The 21,445-nt window shown below is 40.8% G+C and overlaps 1 protein-coding gene across 1 annotated transcript in view; it reads left to right on the plus strand.

Annotated features, from left to right (window-relative positions):
• Positions 1-21,445, plus strand: part of RELN (reelin) — a 451,858-nt gene that overhangs the window by 113,717 nt on the left and 316,696 nt on the right. Inside the window, exon 3 of the mRNA XM_084611658.1 lies at positions 5,976-6,111. Coding sequence (XP_084467784.1) covers positions 5,976-6,111 — 136 coding nt within the window. The remainder of the gene's footprint in view (positions 1-5,975; positions 6,112-21,445) is intronic.

Below are 21,445 nucleotides of genomic sequence, written 5' to 3' on the forward strand. Positions count from 1 at the left end.
AGCCAGCATTCTGTTTGGGAAGAGGGTTTCCCATCAGGAGGTGAAATGCTGTTGCTTTTCATAGCAGAGGAACACAAGAACATTGGAGGCAAGTGGGAAATATTCACTGTGCCTTTATTTTCATGAATTTTTAAAATATTTTTTCTAATCCTTTCCACCCCATGTTCATTATTTTCACCACAGTGATTTGTTGTTAAGCTACAGTAAGACATTTGAGGAAGGGGGTTTATATTTTGCTAAATTTGCAACATACTGGGTTTTTTTTTAAATGTTCTGAGGATGCCAACCTCCCTAATGGAGTTAATCCCAGGGAGTACAGATACTGTAAGTAAATAGAATTGGAGATTTATAGAAAGTAGTAGAAATGCTAAAGAATGAATAAAAATTTTCTGTGGAAAAATTGAATGAGTTGCTTTTTCATTGTTAAGAATTTTTCCAAGTCACTGCAAAGTGGTTCCTTTTAAAAAGCATAAAAATAAACTCTGAGGATGTTGTGTGTGCTTGGTGTATTATATGCTTTTTCTGACGGTCAAGTGCCCAAAGCTCAGGGATGTCAGTAACCCTCAGGAAGCGGCTACAGAAGAAAAGATGGGACAGGAGCAGGTTCCCCAAACTGCTACTCCTCCCCAACTCGTTAAAGGATGTGCGGTGGTAGATCTTCATCTTCTCCCACTTTCTGTTTGGCTTTCAAAGGGAGTGGGGTTTCTGTCCGTCTCTACTCTGAGTGCTATTACTCTTTTAATTGATCCATTTAAAGTCTATAGCAGGGGTTCTCAAACTGGGTTTTGTGACCCCTCCCCCTCGGGAGTTGCAAGTTTGTTATATGGGGGGGTCAGGAGCTGTCAGCCTCCATGCCCAAACCCAGCTTTGCCTCCAGCGTGTATAATAGTGTTAAATATAAAAAAATGTTTTTAATTTCTAAGGGGAGTCACACTCATAGGTTTGCTGTGTGAAAGGGGTCACCAATACAAAAGATTGAGAACCAGCGGTCTACAGCTTACTGCCAGTCAGCCAGGGGAGAGCTGTTCCACTTCCAACTGTGCGGGATCTCTGTGCATGTGTGCTACCACCTCCCGAACACCAACTCTAAGGACCCAATCCTGCACCACTGAAGTTAGTGGGGATTTTTAACAGGGACTTCATGAGAACAGGAGTTGACTCAAAGGGTGTGGGAATGGGTCAGAGGCACGGACTCCCACCCCCGGGCTGGAGGCAAGTAGTGGTATGTGCACAATGCAGCCACCCCGAGGGGATGTGGCCCTCTCAGTGCGCTCGTAGCACTCTGCCAGTACGGATTCAAACTGAGTCCAGGGGCTGAAGCTGGAATTGAGTTAAGCCTAATGCCAATGGAAAAGAATACTTCTTTTGTGGCACAGATCTTGTTTTAATTAAAGATTGAATTACCCTGGCGGTCGATTTCAGATTCACATATTAAATACATATATGGAGAAGAAAGGAAAAACTCCACACAAGGGCCAGGTGCTTTTAATGAAATGTAACCACAAATGTATAAGAGCAAGCATATGCAGAAAGCTGTAACAGCCTGGATATCTCATCAGTAGCGTAATTGTTAGAAAGAACAAGAGACAAGTTCAAAACTGCCAACCAGACTTTCTTTGAAGTGGCTATGTAGTCAGGGAAAATGTCTCTCACAGTTTAACATCTAGGCTCTAAGACTGTCCACTAAGGTAGGGTCTAAATCTAAAACTTTGGTTGACTTAGCTACATCGCTCAGGGTTGTGAAAAATTCATCGTTGGCTATCCCTTGATAGAAGGATGATGTCTGCCAGAGGGGGAAAGGTCACTGATGAGATTTAAGATGGTTGAGGAGCCCAATCCATGCTCTATAGGTTTTTCTACATATATGACAGGTGGTTGCTTGGAGAAAGCACAATGCTGGCTGGGATGCTGTATGCATTCCTTCCTCCTCTGCCGTTTCTCAGCCTTTAGAGCAAGGCAATTCCCTTTAAAATGGACTGAGGCTTCATGTATGATGTGAGGCCATTGCAGTCTATGGCCAGCCAGCTCTTCCCAATTCGTGAGATCAATGCCCCAAAATTCACACCCCTGAGTGACTTACTTAAGCCATCCTAAGCCTCGGTATAGACATTGCAAGGTTGACAGAAGACTTCTTCCATCAACCTAGCTACCACCACTTGGGGGGTGGATTTACTACAGCGACAGGAAAAGCCCTTCCATTGGTCTGCAGCACTGCAGGTGGATCACTGTAGTACCTGTAGTGTAGACATAGCCTCGGGGGATAAGGAGGGCTAGGAAACTGAGAGGATGTAATTGGCACCTCTCCAACTTTAAATTACTGGGGAAGAAGTCCAAAGATAACAAAGATAAAGATTTCAAAGAAACCTTTGTTTTAAAAGATGCTTTTATCAAGGTCAGTATGGTGAGAGAGATTTAATGTAGACAGGAAAGGATGGGGGGAGGTTAAGTGAGGGGGGAAAAGCACAAGACTCCTCCAACAATGGATAAAACCATAAAGCCTTTCTATCAAAAAGTGTAATTAGCACTTTCAAAAAAAAAACTGAGAAAATTGCTCAGGGGTCAAAGTGTGCATGTTGTGTGTGTGTGTGTGGGTGCATGCACAAAAGTGCTAGAATTCTGCAGCAAGCCCCATTTCATTTCATGAAGATGATTGGAAGTGAATTAAACCCAAGTTAGATCTCAAAAATAAATTGTAAATGGGAAATCATCCTATGGAGATTTTTCTAGTGGGATCTCAGAGATCTGTTAAATGTATTTGGCAATGATCTGGAAAAAAAATGTTGCCGGTAAAATTTGCACATAACACAACAATTGGTGGAGTGATAAACAATGATAAAGACAGGTCACTCCTACAGTACAATCTTGGTCATTTGGTAAGCTGAGCTCACTTGAACAAGATGCACTTTAATATAGCCAAATGCAAGATCTTACTTCTAGGAACAAAGAAATTACCGGTATGTCACACTTACAGGATGGCAGACTATATTTTTGGAAAGCAATGACTCTGAAAGAGACTTAGGGGTCATTGTGGGTAAACCAACTGGATTTGAGCTGCCAGCGCCATGTGGTGGCTAAAAACTAATATGGTCCTTGTGTGTATGAGCAGGGATGGAGATAGGGAGGTGCTATTATCACTGTATACAGCATTAGTAAGATCCATATTGGAATACCATGTCCAGTTCTGGTGTCAACACTCTAAAAGGATGTTGACAAATTGGAAAGGGCTTAGAAAAGAGCTACAGTAATAATTTGAGGTCTGGAAAATCTTTTGTTCAGTGAAAGACTAAAGAAGCTCATTTATTTAGTTTCTGTCACAGGTGACCTGATGGTATACAAAGTACCTACATGGGGAGAAGATTTCTGATAGCTGAGGGTAGAGGTGGTTGAACAACAGATTTTTTGGTTTGCTGGCGATCTTTTCGAGTCAACCCAAAACCAGATTTTTCAAAATTTTCAGTGAATTGAAAAGTAATAAACAATTTTAAATATTTTCTTCATTCCAAAATGAAAAGTTTCATTTAAATGTTTATTTTTTTAGATTTAAAAAAAATAAAATGTAAACAAAATTTCAAAATAAAAAGCCTTTTCAAATAGACAAAAATGTTTTGTTTTGAAAATGTCTAAATGAAACATTTTTGGTTTTGTTAGAAGTTTTATTTGAAGGGCAGTTTGTAGGGGGTTTTTTAAACTGAAATAATTCAGTGACACTGACATGATTTTGTAAAATGTTCTGATGTCATTAAATCTTCATTTTTTGCCAAAAAAGTTTTGGTTCAAAAATGTCATCCAGCTCTGGTTAGAGTGCTCTTTAACCTAGCAGACAAAGGCACAACGAAATCCAGTGGCTGGAGGCTGAAGCTACAGACGTTCAGGTTGGAAATAAGGCACACATTTTCAACAGTGAGGATAATTAACCAATAGAACAATTTATGTATGTGGATTTTCCATCATTTGCAGTCAATATTGGATGTCTCTTTCTAAAAAATATGCTCTAGTTCAACCAGAAGTTATAGGGCTGATTAGGATTTACTGGGTGAAATTCTGTGCCACTTATGGGTAGGCTGGATGATTATAATGATGCCTTCTGGTATTAGTATCTGCAAATCTATGATATGTCAAGGATAATCTGTGCCTCTGTGTTTGAGGGGGTGTGTGTCGAGTATTTAATACTCAAATTCACAATCTGGGAGCCTGGTCAATTCCCTGCTGCTTCTAGATGTTGCAATAATGGCCTAAAAGGTATTTCCCTCTCTCTCCCCTCCACCCTCTCCCCCCACCACCATCTGTTTCTGGGTAGAAGGTTGTGGTTATTTGTTACGGATATACACTTAACTATGATCATCCATGCCTTAGTGTCACCTCTAGATTACTGTTCACAGGTTTATTCCTTGAATTTATCTGGAATTTGTAGCTGGTGCAGAATTTGTCAGCCCACTTATTAAGCTGTGTATCTCGCCCTGAGTCATTGTCCATGATAAGCACTAGCTGCCTGTTGCCTCCTGAGTGGATTTTAAGGTGTTGGTTTTGATCTACAAAGCCCTAAATGATTTACTTGAGAGACCACTTTTCTCTCTAAACAACAGTTGCAATCTCTGAGGATAGTCAAGTTGGAGCTCCCTTGGTATAATAAAAACAACGAGGAGTCCGGTGGCTCCTGAAAGACTAACAGATTTATTTGGGCATAAGCTTTCGTGGGTAAAAATCCATTTCTTCCGATGCATGGATCTGAAGAAGTGGGTTTTTTACCCACGAAAGCTTATGCCCAAATAAATCTGTTAGTCTTTAAGGAGCCACCGGACTCCTTGTTGTTTCTGTGGATACAGACTAACGCAGCTACGCATCTGATACTTGGTTTAATAGAGAGGATGCTGCTGAGTATTCTTCACGAAGGTCTCCCATTTTAAAAATCACTCCATCTCTGGTCCCACATAGCTGGAATCAGTAGGGTATGTTGCAAAGGTCATCTGTTCGCTTTTGAGGAAGATCTAGAATTCTCAGGAGAATGGCAAGGGGGATTTTTGTTTATTTTCTATGCTTGGTCATTGTTGGTTAGGCAAGTAAGAGGTTAAGCATAATTGCTAGAGTTGCATTTCATAAGAATTGTACTTCAAAACATTTGTCAAAGAAGCCTAGAGCCAGTGGTATCTATTCTTATCAGAACTGAAATAAATAGAACTGAGAATAAATACTAGCTCAGTATGAACATTTTGAAGTATAATCACATAACATCTAACATGAACATTTTTATACATGAATGTACTGCTGCCATTTGCTTTCCTTTTTAATCAGACTCACAATATGCTTAGTCAATGTGACTGTTTTCTGAGTTGAAGGGTCAATATTTGAAGCAAGTAATGAGAAACAAGGTATTTGCTTTTGATAACTACATTATAAAGGACAGTTTAAACATTTACTGTTTAATGTACCATGTATAAAAGATTAAAGATGTAGTAATTCAGTTGAGTAAGAATGCCTTTAGTTTCAGGGAACAATTCCAGTTACTTCAGAGAGCAAGCTCAAAGGTGTTAAAAATAATGGAACTGTGCACTAATTTGTAAGCAACAACAAAAGGGATCTGAGTCGAAAAAAGGTTGCTGCCCGCTACTGTTGTTGCTTTGTTTTAGTGATACAATTCTTTTATCTAATGATGAACTACAGTGAATTCCAAAGAGGTGTTTATGTAAGACACCCACATTCAAAAATACATAAAAAGTTGTTACAACAAAATGCAAATGACTTTAAAGTGATAGAACTCTTATAAACAGTGTTAAATTTGTTGGTAGAGTTTTTTGCATTCTTTTAAAGATTATGGGCCAGATCCTTAATTTGTTCAAATCTGTGAAGATAATGGAGCAACATCGATTCACGAAAGCAAAATGTTGTAGATGTAGATACATTACATAACACTATTAAAACATTGCAATGAGTCATTGAAATATACTGCTTTTTATCATACCTTTCTGTCTTTCTCTTAGGAATTATGTCTGATCGTCAGTTTGGAAATCAGTTTATGTGCAGTGTGGTTGCATCTCATGTGAGTCATCTACCAACGACAAATCTCAGTTTCATTTGGATTGCTCCACCTGCAGGAACAGGCTGTGTGAATTTCATGTAAGTTTGTGGAACAATTATCAAAAACAATAAGGTTCTTTTATCGTTGAATGGCTAAATAAATATAATAAATACTAGTTCAGTATAAATATTTTGAAGTATAATGACATAAATCTACCATGAACATTTTTGTACACAAATATACTATGCTGCCATTTTCTTTCTTTTTAATCAGACTAACAGTATGTTTAGTCAGTGTGACTGTTGTTTGCAAATAATTAAACTGTCCAAACTGTCTGCACTATAAACTTGCAAATATAAGGATTATGGGCTCAGTCCTGAAAAATGTTGAATTAAACAGGAATTAAGAGCACTCAGCATCTTGGAGTTGACCAGCACCTGGCAGAATCAGGCCCTTATACTTCAAGGCCTGAAAGAACTAAGGTAAAAATTTTCTCACTTCACTTCTTGATGCCTTTTCCCATTTACACATGTTTGGAGGTACCCATTAATCTTCACCATTCCTTCCAGTTCATAGCGGCTTTGTAGGTCTTGGGGTTCCAGTCCTTTTTTCTTCTAACTTCTCTTGACAGAGTCTTTCCATCATATCCTCAGTCTTCCACATCTTTTCTTGTTGTTATCTTCTCCCCAAGCTTTCTTTGCTTGTCATTCTTTTCCAATTAATATCACATATGCAGCCCACCTCAAATGTGCACTCTCCAGCCTATCTATCACTGAGAGTCCCAAGTCCATCTTTCTCCAATTTTTTCCATGCACAGTCTGTCTATCCTCTACTTGCCTGCCATTTTTCTCAGTATATTACTCCTGGGAGAATTCTGTGTCACTGCGCACAGGCAGAATTCATTTTTTTCCCACAGAAAATACATTCTGCCCAAGAAGTGCTGCAATTCTGCCTTTTGCCCACCAGAAACTGCTATGGCATCAGAACAGCCTGCAGCATGAATGCTGCCAGCTGTTCTGGCACCACAGCAGCCTCTGGTGGGCAAAGGGTGGAACTGCAGCATTTCTGGGGCAGAATGTATTTTCTCAAAAAGGAAAGGAGTACTTGTGGCACCTTAGCGACTAACCAATTTATTTGAGAATAAGCTTTTGTGAGCTACAGCTCACTTCATCGGATGCATACTGTGGAAAGTACACAAGATCTTTTTATACACACAAAGCATGAAAAAATGGGTGTTTACCACTACAAAAGGCTTTCTCTCCCCCCACCCCACTCTCCTGCTGGTAATAGCTTATCTAAAGTGATCACTCTCCTTACAGTGTGTATGATAATCAAGGTGGGCCATTTCCAGCACAAATCCAGGGTTTAACACGAACGTCTGAGGGGGGGCGGTAAGGAAAAAACAAGGGGAAATAGGTTACCTTGCATAATGACTTAGCCACTCCCAGTCTCTATTCAAGCCTAAGTTAATTGTATCCAATTTGAAAATGAATTCCAATTCAACAGTCTTTCACTGGAGTCTGGTTTTGAAGTTTTTTTGTTGTAATATCGCAAATTTCATGTCTGTAATCGCGTGACCAGAGAGATTGAAGTGTTCTCCGACTGGTTTATGAATGTTATAATTCTTGACATCTGATTTGTGTCAATTTATTCTTTTACGTAGAGACTGTCCAGTTTGACCAATGTACATGGCAGAGGGGCATTGCTGGCACATGATGGCATATATCACATTGTAGGATGTGCAGGTGAACGAGCCTCTGATAGTGTGGCTGATGTGATTAGGCCCTGTGATGGTGTCCCCTGAATAGATATGTGGGCACAGTTGGCAAGGTAACCTATTTCCCCTTGTTTTTTCCTTACCTCCCCCCGCCCCCCCCCAGACGTTCTTGTTAAACCCTGGATTTGTGCTGGAAATGGCCCACCTTGATTATCATACACATTGTAAGGAGAGTGATCACTTTAGGTAAGCTATTACCAACAGAAGAGTGGGTTTGTGGGGGGGGGACCTTTTGTAGTGGTAAAAACACCCATTTTTTCATGCTTTGTGTGTATAAAAAGATCTTCTATACTTTCCACAGTATGCATCCGATGAAGTGAGCTGTAGCTCACGAAAGCTTATGCTCAAATAAATTGGTTAGTCTCTAAGGTGCCACAAGTACTCCTTTTCTTTTTGCGAATACAGACTAACACGGCTGTTACTCTGAAACCAATGTATTTTCTGTGGAGAAAAAAAATTTCTGTGCAAGTGCAGAATTCTCCCAGGAGCTGACGTTCATCACAGTAGCTTGTCCACAGACCCAGGTTAAGACAGCCACAGTGGGGCACATGGGGCTGCTGAGCTGGGAGACCAGGAGATGCAAAATCTGTGTGGAAGAACGTTCCCTGCTGGATTTTTTCACCTGTGTCTGCTCAGATGCAGGTTTCCTGTTTCCTCCCTTCCCCTTTCTGCTTGATGACTCTGTTTACTGCTTAAATACAAATTAATGCAAACACATACTCCTTTGTTAAGGACAGGCCTGTTTGACCAGTTTGGTGCTACATGAGTTTTGAACATACATTTTTAACATCATAGAATCATAGAATATCAGGGTTGGAAGGGACCTCAGGAGGTCATCTAGTCCAACCCCCTGCTCAAAGCAGGACCAATCCCCAATTAAATCATCCCAGCCAGGCCTTTGTCAAGCCTGACCTTAAAAACTTCGAAGGAAGGAGATTCTACCACCTCCCTAGGTAACGCATTCCAGTGTTTCACCACCCTCCTAGTGAAAAAGTTTTTCCTAATATCCAACCTAAACCTCCCCCACTGCAACTTGAGACCATTACTCCTTGTCCTGTCCTCTTCTGAGAATAGTCTAGAACCATCCTCTCTGGAACCACCTCTCAGGTAGTTGAAAGCAGCTATCAAATCCCCCCTCATTCTTCTCTTCTGCAGACTAAACAATCCCAGTTCCCTCAGCCTCTCCTCATAAGTCACGTGTTCCAGACCCTTAATCATTTTTGTTGCCCTTCGCTGGACTCTCTCCAATTTATCCACATCCTTCTTGTAGTGTGGGGCCCAAAACTGGACACAGTACTCCAGTTGAGGCCTCACCAATGTCGAATAGAGGGGGACGATCACGTCCCTCAATCTGCTGGCAATGCCCCTACTTATACATCCCAAAATGCCATTGGCCTTCTTGTCAACAAGGGCACACTGCTGACTCATATCCAGCTTCTCGTCCACTGTCACCCCAGGTCCTTTTCCGCAGAACTGCTGCCTAGCCATTCGGTCCCTAGTCTGTAGCTGTGCATTGGGTTCTTCCGTCCTAAGTGCAGGATTCTGCACTTATCATTATTAAACCTCATCAGATTTCTTTTGGCCCAATCCTCCAATTTGTATAGGTCCCTCTGTATCCTATCCCTGCCCTCCAGTGTATCTACCACTCCTCCCAGTTTAGTATCATCCGCAAATTTGCTGAGAGTGCAATCCACACCATCCTTCAGATCATTTATGAAGATATTGAACAAAACCGGCCCCAGGACCGACCCCTGGGGCACTCCACTTGACACCGGCTGCCAACTAGACATGGAGCCATTGATCACTACCTGTTGAGCCCGACAATCTAACCAACTTTCTACCCACCTTATAGTGCATTCATCCAGCCCATACTTCTTTAACTTGCTGACAAGAATACTGTGGGAGACCGTGTCAAAAGCTTTGCTAAAGTCAAGAAACAATACATCCACTGCTTTCCCTTCATCCACAAAACCAGTAATCTCATCATAGAAGGCGATTAGATTAGTCAGGCATGACCTTCCCTTGGTGAATCCATGCTGACTGTTCCTGATCACTTTCCTCTCATGTAAGTGCTTCAGGATTGATTCCTTGAGGACCTGCTCCATGATTTTTCCGGGGACTGAGGTGAGGCTGACTGGCCTGTAGTTCCCAGGATCCTCCTTCTTCCCTTTTTTAAAGATTGGCACTACATTAGCCTTTTTCTAGTCATCCGGGACTTCCCCCGTTCGCCATGAGTTTTCAAAGATAATGGCCAATGGCTCTGCAATCACAGCCGCCAATTCCTTTAGCACTCTCGGATGCAACTCGTCCGGCCCCGTGGACTTGTACATGTCCAGCTTTTCTAAATAGTCCCTAACCACCTCTTTCTTCACAGAGGGCTGGCCATCTTCTCCCCATGTTGTGATGCCCAGCGCAGCAGTCTGGGAGCTGTCCTTGTTAGTGAAGACAGAGGCAAAAAAAAGCATTGAGCACATTAGCTTTTTCCACATCCTCTGTCACTAGGTTGCCACCCTCATTCAGAAAGGGGCCCACACTTTCCCTGGCTTTCTTCTTGTTGCCAACATACCTGAAGAAACCCTTCTTGTTACTCTTGACATCTCTTGCTAGCTGCAGCTCCAGGTGCGATTTGGCCCTCCTGATTTCATTCCTACATGCCCGAGCAATATTTTTATACTCTTCCCTGGTCATATGTCCAACCTTCCACTTCTTGTAAGCTTCTTTTTTATGTTTAAGATCCACTAGGATTTCACTGTTAAGCCAAGCTGGTCGCCTGCCATATTTACTATTCTTTCGACTCATCGGGATGGTTTGTCCCTGTAACCTCAACAGGGATTCCTTGAAATACAGCCAGCTCTCCTGGACTCCTTTCCCCTTCATGTTAGTCCCCCAGGGGATCCTACCCATCCGTTCCCTGAGGGAGTCGAAGTCTGCTTTCCTGAAGTCCACGGTCCGTATCCTGCTGCTTACCTTTCTTCCCTGTGTCAGGGAAGCTACATTGTGTGGGGGAAGTTTATAACTTCACATGCAATATTGCTATGTATATTTCACCATGATAAGATTGACCAGCAAGTTATGAGTTTTCAAATGATACCTCACAAGGCATACATTCTACAAAGATGAGTACAATAGTATGTATAGTGCAGATACAAGGATGCATTCTGTCACAAGCAGATCATCAACACACATCAGTTTTCTCTGTCTCCACAGGCTCAGTTATCTTACTAATTAACTCCATAGGTAGGATGAAGAGAAGTGGACTCAGCATACTGCCTTGTATGTATGTCACCTCATACATACAAGTCACCTCAGTCACCTCAAAACTCTCCAAAATTCCATGTATTGTTACCACCTTCGCTCTTGACCCTCAATATGGCTCCTCCATCATCTCCATTTCTTACAGTCTCCTTCCCATCCATTTCAGTACTCCAGACACCAGCTCATGTAGAACGAAGTCCTGCTTTCTCAAGAGCAGTTATGTGCGGTGTAGTTGTAGCCATGTCGGCCCATGGATATTAGCGAGACAAGGTGGGTGAGGTAATATTTTTTATTGGACCAACTTCTGTTGGTGAGAGACAGGCTTTTGCACCACACAGAGCTCTTCTTCAGATCCTGGAGAGATACTCCCAACATCACAGCAAAATGCAAGGTGGAACAGATTGTTTAGCATAAATAGTTAGCACATATTGTAAGGGGACCGTTCAAGGTAGAATGGCCTGTAATAACTCTGCAGTCAAAGCACAAAAAGAGGGGGTTAGTGGGTTATAGATTGTTGTAATAAGCCATAAATCCAGTGTCTCTTTTTAGGCCATGATTTTTAGTGTCTAGCAAAGTAATGAATTTAAGCTTCCAGGCTCATCTTTTGAAAGTGTGCAGGTTTCCTTTCAGGATGGGGACTGATAGGTCACATATAGAGTGATCACTTTGTGCGAAGTGTTCACCCCTGGGTGACTGAGTGTTATGCTCTCCATTTATCATTCTTTCAAACTTCTATCTCACTGCAAATATTGCATGTATAGTACCCTTCCCTTCTTAAAGCCATGTGTCCTTTCATATATTTTCCTCCACCTTGCACCTTAACCCTTACCTCCAAAACTCTCTCAAGAACTTTAAGAGGCTGATTTAGCAGGATGATGCCTTCATAGGTGCTATGATTCTTTGCACAACCCTTAACCTTTCAAAGAGGGACAATCAGTCCTGTTCTCCAATCATCTGGTATCGTGAGGATGCCAGGAAATGTGTACTCCTCTGTGAAGACACTTTATTCCAGTATTTCTAAGTGCCCAGTTATCTCATCTTCATCAACTGCTTTACCATTCTTCATCTTATTAAGTGCTTTTTCTACCTCCTATACAGAGATCAATACCATTTGAGGCTTCTCCGTAATTGTCGGTGATGGTTGCACTCACAACTCTCTCTTCTTATTTAACAGCCTTTGGAAATACCTTTTCCTTACCTCTACCATCTTTTTAGGGTTCATTACCACACCGTTCCCATCTTCCAGACCTAAACATTTCTTGCATTTTGTTGTTCTGTTTTTTTGTCTACCCAAAAACCAATATCCTGTCATTTTTCTCCAGCGAACATTTTCCAGTGAAACAAAAATGGGGTGGGGTTGAATTTGTAGGTTCATCCAGGGTTTTGAAAGCCTGGCATTTGAGTAGGAACTGAGTTCTTCTAGCCATCGATCATATTGTGGATGTAAATGATCAACTGATAATTAGTTATCCAGTGACTGTTTATATCACTTTCATATTTCCACTCACTTGGTGTCCATTCTTAATCCTAGGTATTTAGTAACTGACAGCTCTGTTTTGATATTGTCCAGATTCCAAATCTTGACATAAAACAGAATAAACCTATCATACTGAAATATCAGAAAATCTTAGCCAATAACTTTATATTTTTTTCTTTTGGGTAATCCAGCTTGCTTACTACACGTAAAAGAAAAAAAAAAGGATATTAATTCTCCAACTGATTCTCTCCAGTAATTTTGTTTGAAAAGCCTGAATCATTATTAGGTTATATTGTGTCATATTAAGTGCTGTCAAAGTTGCAAAGCATAACATATCCTCGTATTCTAGCAATGTAATATAATTTTTGTATGTCATCTTAAAAAAATTTAGAAAAAGCAATTTCCATTCATCCAGCCTAAAGTTTTGGTAAATTAGGTCTCTGAAGGGAAACACACCTACAGTAGGGTTGGAAATAGACATATTTCAGGCCTGACTCATTCATAAAAAATATTAAAGCCAGACTGTGCCATAATTAATAGGTGAACAATTCAAACAGTTTGAGGTTTCTAAGGCTTTCTACATGTATGTCTCTTGTCACTCAAAATAGTGGCATCTGTTATGCTAGTCAAAATTAATTGTGATGTCTGTGTTTTAGATGAGGATTTTTTTCCTTTCCATCACCACTGACAAGCTGCACATATCAAGGTTCCACATACTGTGACTGAAATCTTAAATTGTTCTTATATTTAAAAAAGTGGGTGGGTTGGTTGTTTGGGAACATAAGTGCAGGTGGGGAATGTAATGACTACTGATAGGCTGCTTTTTACATTTTAGTCATTAATACTATCCTCTACTAACAATGCGGCATTCTTTCTATTCTTAGGGCACAGTGAGCATAGATTGGATTTTAATATATCACAAACTGCAATGACAGTGAAGATATATGTCCCTATCCTATTTTTTAAAATCTCAAATGGTAAATTGGAATCAGAAAGTAGTTAAGATTAATGATGGTGGCCTATTCAGAATATATACATGCCTCTTTATTTTCATGATTCAACGAGAGATGTTTCCTACAGCACATAGCATTGCACAGCAGCTGTGCATAGTGACTCGAAGGAAATTTACTGTTACGTCATCGCAACCTCTTCATAATATTTATTATTTGTATTATCATAGTTTTGAAGGTTCCTTTTGTATAATGGTTCCTCCTCCCAGCTATAGAGGATGAATTAACAGTATAGAAACTGTTAATCCAGCTCTAGTCCATGATCGTGTCTGTACTTAGCTGGGAGGAGGAGGTCATTATACAAAGAAATCCAGAGCAGGATAAGAAGACGTTTTTTCTTCTTTCTACCCCTATTTTATTTCCTTTCTTTCTCAGATGTTTGTTTCTCTTCTTTTAAAGTATTGCTCATGAAATAATTGTTGGTCCTACCCAAGTCTGGGATTTTCAGGTCATTTATAGGAGTGGTGACTTTCCAAAACATGTTTTTGCTAGCATTTTGCATTGAATTCCTATATTCCTGAATCAGTATTTTGTATAATTTTCACTTTCAAGGAGAGCTGGAGGACAGGTCTATGAAAAGGTAAAAGTTACTATAACTGCAGATTTACATTTAAACAAATTTAGGGTGGATTTTCAAAAGCCCTCAGTGCTGGCATAAAACTGTTCCCACTGAAACCAATGGGAGTTTTCCCATTAACTTTAATGGGAGCACAGTTAGGCCATCAGTGATCACTACTGGAAACCCTACCTTTAATTGTTTGTATAAACAGTTAATGTATACACTAGGGAAGGCACCTGTCCTAGGAAAATGTAAGCAATCTGAATCATTCGAATATAATGAGCAATTGAAGGAAGGCCAGATCTCTGCAAGATTATTACATTTCTCTCAAAGTCAAACCGCTGTATGCTCAGGATTTGGTATTGACTGCACGTATGGAATGTCTCTAACCACTCCAAGTCTGCTTGTAAAAGGGTCCTGGTTTTTGACCAGTATAGTGATAGAGAAAGTATACAGGTTTGATGGAGCCTGAACTTTGTCTCAGCATGAAGACATTTTTGCATCCATAAATGAGACATGGACCTCATGTGAGGGGTGGTAAGATCTATTTCTCAAAGAAAGTCCAGTTTGCTGCAACCACTTGAGCTGTGCTTGCGTTCTGGTAGCCCAAGTCTGAGGTTCTGGAGCTTGATCGTCTGCCATGAGATATTCAATTCCATAGTGCGGGCAATGTCTTAAAGACCTTGGAGGATGTGGCTGAAATTCTCTGACTTCTCTGCAAGCAAGGTAGTATCACTGACATAGTCTTGGTTGGTGAACACTTCTTGACCGACCTTGATTCCAAGGTGTGAAGCAGCAAATCCTAATATCCAGTCGATAGCTCAGCAGAATAGTGCCAGGGCAAGAATGCAACTCTGCTGCTCAAGTGAGGCTGTTCAGAAAGGTGGCAAAAGCTGTGATCGAACACACACTCTCACACCAATACCGGTGTGAAGATTACACACCACGCCACTGCTGAAACAATCGGCTTCAGGTGGTCTCTCAAGAAACCTTGGCCTTCTGAAGAGTGCTTGCTATATTAGCGAAAAAGGCAGAAGCACACAAACAGGGAGTTGTCCAAGAACATAAACAGCTGAAAGCCATATTCCAGGCCATGGCAAAACGTGACCATGAGATCTACATCAACTACCTGGATGACAAAGCTTAAAGTACAACAATCTGCATCCTGCCTGAGCCATCACATACCTGCCTGGTAGCCATAAACAGCCTTCTAACATCCCCTAACAAAACCAGACAGCTCTCTTTGCTCATTGATAGATGAGGTCCTGGACTGATAGGAAACACATTATGAAAGCTCACTGAACTACACACCTGCTGACAACAGTCCAGAGCTAAATGAACCACATGGCTGGAGACCCAGGGACAAGCACTGATCCTCTGTCACTTGAGGAATATGCAAGGCCGTCTAAAAGTTATGAAATGGACATGCTGCTGAACCTGATAGTATTCCACCTCAGCTACTCAAAGGTGTCTTGGAACCAGTGAACAACTGGCTGCATCAACTGTTCTTAAAAGTGTGGGCTTCAGGCAAAGTACCAGCATCATATGTCAATGTACAAGGGCAACTACAGGCTGATCTCGTTGCTCTTCATCATTGTTCTGCTTGGTAGGATGTAGCTGTTCCTTAACAGACATCTGGACAAAATTAACTTTTAAACAACACATGCCACCACCTTTAACTGCTAATCTAGTTTAAAAATTAGTGCAAATTTAATACGTTTGAAAGGTGCCAGAATGAGTACTCAGGAGACTGTTTACCAACAGAACAGGAACACCACAGACAGCAGTAATGCAAGCTTTTCCATGCTGTTGCCAGTATGTCTGTCTCAATTCAGCCTCTATAGCCATTCAGTCCTTGACCTCTGCTGAGACTGATAACAAGGCTGCTAATTAGTGCCAGCTATGTCAGTGGATTTTTTGTAATGTTTATACTTCTGCCCTGAGAACTTGACAGAAACCACCAAACCAATCTCTCACAGGCCACCTAACAGCTGTCCTATAGTAACTTTTAAACACTACTGAACTGGGGTGGAGTTCACCGGACGTGTATGTGTAGGAGAACGAAAAACACAATGAATTCAAGTTAGTAGCATCCACACTTAGATTAATGACATGATTTAAAATATTGTAATGTATTTATTTAGAAGTAGGGAACTATGCCAGTTTAAAAGACTTCAGGAGTGGAATATAAAATTAAATAATCTCCAGTTTAAGATTGAGTTTCAATTCATAATTATGTGAATTTTGATCATTCTATTAATCCTACACTTTCTATTCATGGGAGCATGGTCTCTCATTTACACTGCCTAGCTTCACCAAAAGGTCATCCTTTCAATTTAGGACCAATATTGTATCTCTTTGTAGCTCTTAATCTTCTCCATCTCTTACAATAACCATCATCCCTTAATCCCAGCCAGGCAGGTATGTGAGGAGTGTCTTCATCACTGATATGCTTAAATGCCAAGGTCTGGGGAATGGGAATACCAAGGTCATTTCTGAATGTTAGGACAGATCCACCTCTTACTTAAACTCATGTTAATCAGAAGTAACTTGATTGAAGTCACTGGAGTTACACTATTGTAAAATCAGTGAGAGGAGAACCCAGGCTCTTATAGTGACATCCTGTCCCTATTAAAGTTCATGGCAAAACTCCCATGGGCTTTAGTAGCACCAGGATTTCACCCTTGGTCTCTCTGTGCTCTGTTAGAGCTCAATCCTAAAAGGGACTGAGCACACTCAACTCTCATTGAGGTCAATGCACAATTAAGTTTCTTCTCTTCTTTTCTCAGCCCGTTCTCTTTATAATTGTATGTAGTTTGATATTCATATTATGTATAAGATCATGTGAATACACAGACTTATACTGCAAATCACATAGGGCTAGATTCTGATACCTTTATTCATGCTCTCTTGACTCATTCTTTACTCTCTTTATACTTTACTCCATAGGTAGTCCCATTGAAGTCAGTGCGTACTATATATCATGAGTAAAGGTATCACAATCTGGGCCATAGTGATGACATGTGTCAATTTTACAAGATCTGTTCTGTCTCTGTGCAATATCAGATAATGAACTATGCTTAGATTGGCAGCATTTGAGCTATTGTTTATTCTTGTTGTCTAAATATCTCAATCAATCAACAATAAATATATAGTGGCACCCTTTTACAAATACATTGTTTATGAAAATGAAAAGTACAGATATTTCCAAGCAGTAGAAAGCTTCTGATAGCAGCTTAATGTGATACATTTGAATATTTCTCTGTCTTCCCATCAGAGATACTTAAAGATGAACTCTGGCAATGTAAATTTTAAAAATGTTTAATGTCGAGTTGAGTAGTTTTGTTGGCAAAATTTTGGGATTGATCCTAAGATGTGCTGAGCACCCGTGACTCCCAACCAATGGGAGTTGTAAATGCTGATTACCTTTGAAAATCAGGCCCTTTATTTGGCCAATAAGTCATTTAACTGTTTGTATGGAAATTTGCATAGCATAATATCTTTCTATTAAAAGTTGCTGTTACAATTTGTTCTTTGAGCTCACACTAACCTAGTTAAGCCCCTGCATGTATTGGCTTGACTCCTTTGCAAGGTGATACATAACATTATAGCTTAGATTGTTAAGATGGGTGCTTTTATAGATAGCTTCACTTACCAGTTTGTGAAAGTGATAAGGATGACCTCAATTGCAAAAGCAATTTGTGCTTTAATCTCTGGAATAATTTACAACAGAAGTCTAGAAATACAATATTATAGAGCAATATTCAGAGTGTTATAGAAAAATATTCTTTTCTATGTGTTTAGAAGTATATATGTGTCATACATTTCTATTTTTAAGTAGCCACTGAAGAAAATATCATTTTGATTGCTGCTATGAACACATTGCACGTAACTTGTATGCTAACCTGGAGATTAAACCAGTGTATTAACCACCCATCCTGAGGGTTGTTACTGCCTATTTAAGTATTTATCAAGCATCTGTGACAGATTCTGATTGCAGAATGTAAGCTATTATTTAAAAAAACCTATATTTTTAGACCTTGTGGTCATAAAAACTCCGTTCAAATATGAACTGAATTTGTTAACTTTACAGTGTTGTCTTACTGAATCTGAAGGTAGCATATAACAATGGATCTAAGAGATTTGAACTGCCCCATTCATCATGATGCATTGTAAAATTAAATCTAATGAAATACTAAAAAATACTCTTATTTTCTAATAATTTTGTCACCTAATTCACACAGTTAGTGGAATTGTGTGTACATGCTGGGTACCTGCATGTGCAAATAGCCAAAAAAGGGCAGAAATAGCTGTTCCTACAAGTTCCTTACCTCATTTTTTCCCCTAAGTAAACTTGAATGTAACAGTAACTTACTAAGGGATAGATTAGCACCCTTATATTCAACCGTGAGGTGCATATTGTCTGAGGCAGCATGTAGTAGCATTGCTCAACAAAAGTGGGGACTGAATAGTAGTGCAGACAACCATACTGTTGAAGGAGAGTAGAATATGACCCTAATTTTGTAATAGACCTAGTCCAAAGGCCATAAATCAGGAGTGGCCAACCTGAGCCTGAGAAGGAGCTAGAATTTACCAATTGTACATTGCCAAAGAGCCACAGTAATACGTCAGCAGCCCCCATCTTCAGCTCCCCCCGTTCCCAGCGTCTCCCACCCACCAGCAGCCCCGCCAATCAGCGCCTCCCCTATCTCCGTGCACCTCTCGATCAGCTGTTTTGTGGTGTGCAGGAGGCTCTGGAGTGGAGGGGAAGGAGCGAGGGCACAGCAGGCTCAGGGGAGGGGGCGGGAAGGGGTGGAGTGGGGGCAGGGCCTGCGCCAGAGCCAGGGGTCGAGCAGTGAGCGCCCCCCGGCACATTGGAAAGTTGGCGCCTGTAGCTCCAGCCCCGGAGTCGGTGCCTATCCAAGGAGCCGCGTATTAACTTCTGAAGAGCCACATGCGACTCTGGAGCCCCAGGTTGGCCACCCCGGCCATAAATTAAAAAGGAATTTGGCCCTCTCCAGAGAAGACGTTTGGCACCCTTGGTTTAAAGTGAAGTTACAGGAAATCAAATATGCTTTTTCCATGTGGTCATGTTACTATAATCCCTTAATAATACAACTCCCTTCTGGGAAATTTTAAGTACTCTCTTCCAGAAATGAAATTTGTATGTCTATGTGTCCGGGACCATTGCTGTTAGTTGGCAGCTATGTTAATACATGAACCTGAAATATCATAGTGTACAAACAATACATAAAATAAAGGCTGTGATTTAAAAGCCTGGTTCCCCATTTAAAACATTTATAGAAACCCCATGATGAGAACTGTGGAAATATTGAACAAACAGCCAAGAAGATTACACAGTCTGCTATATTAGTCCTTTAACCATGGTGGAAAAGTGACATACTGTCTGAGTGAACCACAATCTCCTGGTAAACCACTTAGCTAAACTGTCATTTAAGACAGCCTGTTTACTAACTTTTTAGTTTGTTAAAAATAATTACTGAAAGAAATACAGGAAAATACTTCCAAAGTTAAATATGACAGGTTTCAGAGTAGCAGCTGTGTTAGTCTGTATTGTATTTATTACCCACACACAATAACAACAAAAGAACATTAAAGTAGAAAAGTCAAGTTCTCAAACGGTTGCCCAGGCAAGCTAAATTCAGCCCCAGGGTATGTACATATGCATTGTGATAAGAGTCTTTAATTACATGATCACATACTATTTTTTCCATAGGACCCCTGACTAATTCAGTAAAAAGAATGGATGATATATAAAGCTACGTTTTAGTCACAGGTATTTTTAGTAAAAGTCATGGACAGGTCACGGGCAGTAAATAAAAATTCATGGCTGGTGACCTGTCTATGACTTGTAATATATACCCCTGGCTAAAATTTGGGTGCTGGGGTGGGGGCATCCTGGGGCACTGTGGGTGCTCTGCGGGTGGCCCAGGGGTGCAACATGTGCTGGGGGTGGGGAGTGGCGCACAGCCCTGGAGTGTTCGGAGGGGGGATGGTGTGCGGCCTAGGACCCGCCCAGTGCTGGGGAGGGAGGGCCAGGCAGCAGCGGGCAGGGGTTGTGGCAGCCTGAGGCTGCCCCAGCAGCAGCTGGTGCAGCTGGCTCAGGGGCTGCCTGCTCAGGCAGCCCTGGAGCCAGCTGCTCCAGCCACCGCAGAAGTCACGGAGGTCCCAGAAAGTCACGGAATCCGTCACTTCCGTGACCTCCATGACAGACTCACAGCTTTAATGGTACTTTGGGGGTGGATCAGAGTTGTGTGTGAAAAAGGCTGTTGTCTGTAGGTCCCCTGCCTCAGTTTTTGTTGTGATTTGTGATCATATAATTATAGACTGTATTATAATGCATATGCGTAACCTTAAGTCACAAACAATCTTAATTCTGGCATATTCTAGCCTTTTGTGCTTGACTTTGCAACTTTACCTTATTTTAATGTATTTTTGTGGGTTATTATTTTCTAAGTTTTAAAAAAGCAAACTGAAAACACAGAAATTCAAGCATGTGGAATCATTTTGACATGAACACAGAGTATCAACAGGATTGGAACCTTTAGATTCAGAGCACATATGAGCTAATGGACTAATGGATAGCAGTAGTAGTAGGTTGTCATCCTCTAGGGGAACCGACCACTAAAGGGGGATGAAACAAAAATGTTTCCAATGGTTTCACAACTATTTGCTGATGGCAGAGGAATTCTGAGATTCAGGAATCTTGAATTCTTAGTTTCATAGAGTTTAAAGGCAGAAAGAACCATTAGATCACGTAATCTGATCTCCTGTAGATCACAAGCCATTGAATTTCACCCAGTTTACCTCTACGCTGAGTCCAGTAACATATGTTAGATTAAAGCATTTCAGTTCTCAGGAGACTAAACTGTTGTGTGCCACAGGCAGAGAATAGAAGAGACTGGCACCTGTAACAGTTCAGGGCAACTGCACTGGTATTCTCCCTCCATGGTCCCATTTGCTTTTATATTCTTGAAATAAAAGAAGAGAAGAATTCAGTTTGATTCTAGAGCCCAGGGTGAGTTTCCAGGACTGGAAGTTAGAAAAAACAGCATTTGACTTATAAACTGAGACTACATTTGGTCTGAACTCATTTAGATACAATGGACATGGCACCCCATGATGCTATTTTTACAGCATCACCATTCAGAGTACAATTACACGTCCTTTAGCAGGTCTGCTGTTGTGTCAGCTGAGAAATTTTTATACATCTACCAGCATGGTTAGACGTTTTTCTCCATGGTTGCCACTAGTCAAACAACCAAGCAGGATAATTCTTATGATCAAACAGCAGGATACTGGCAGAGTTGGAAAGAGAACTCAGGTTTCCTCA

The sequence above is a fragment of the Lepidochelys olivacea genome, assembly GCF_965140295.1.
Source record: "Lepidochelys olivacea isolate rLepOli2 genome assembly, chromosome: 1".
NCBI classification, from domain to species: domain Eukaryota; kingdom Metazoa; phylum Chordata; order Testudines; family Cheloniidae; genus Lepidochelys; species Lepidochelys olivacea.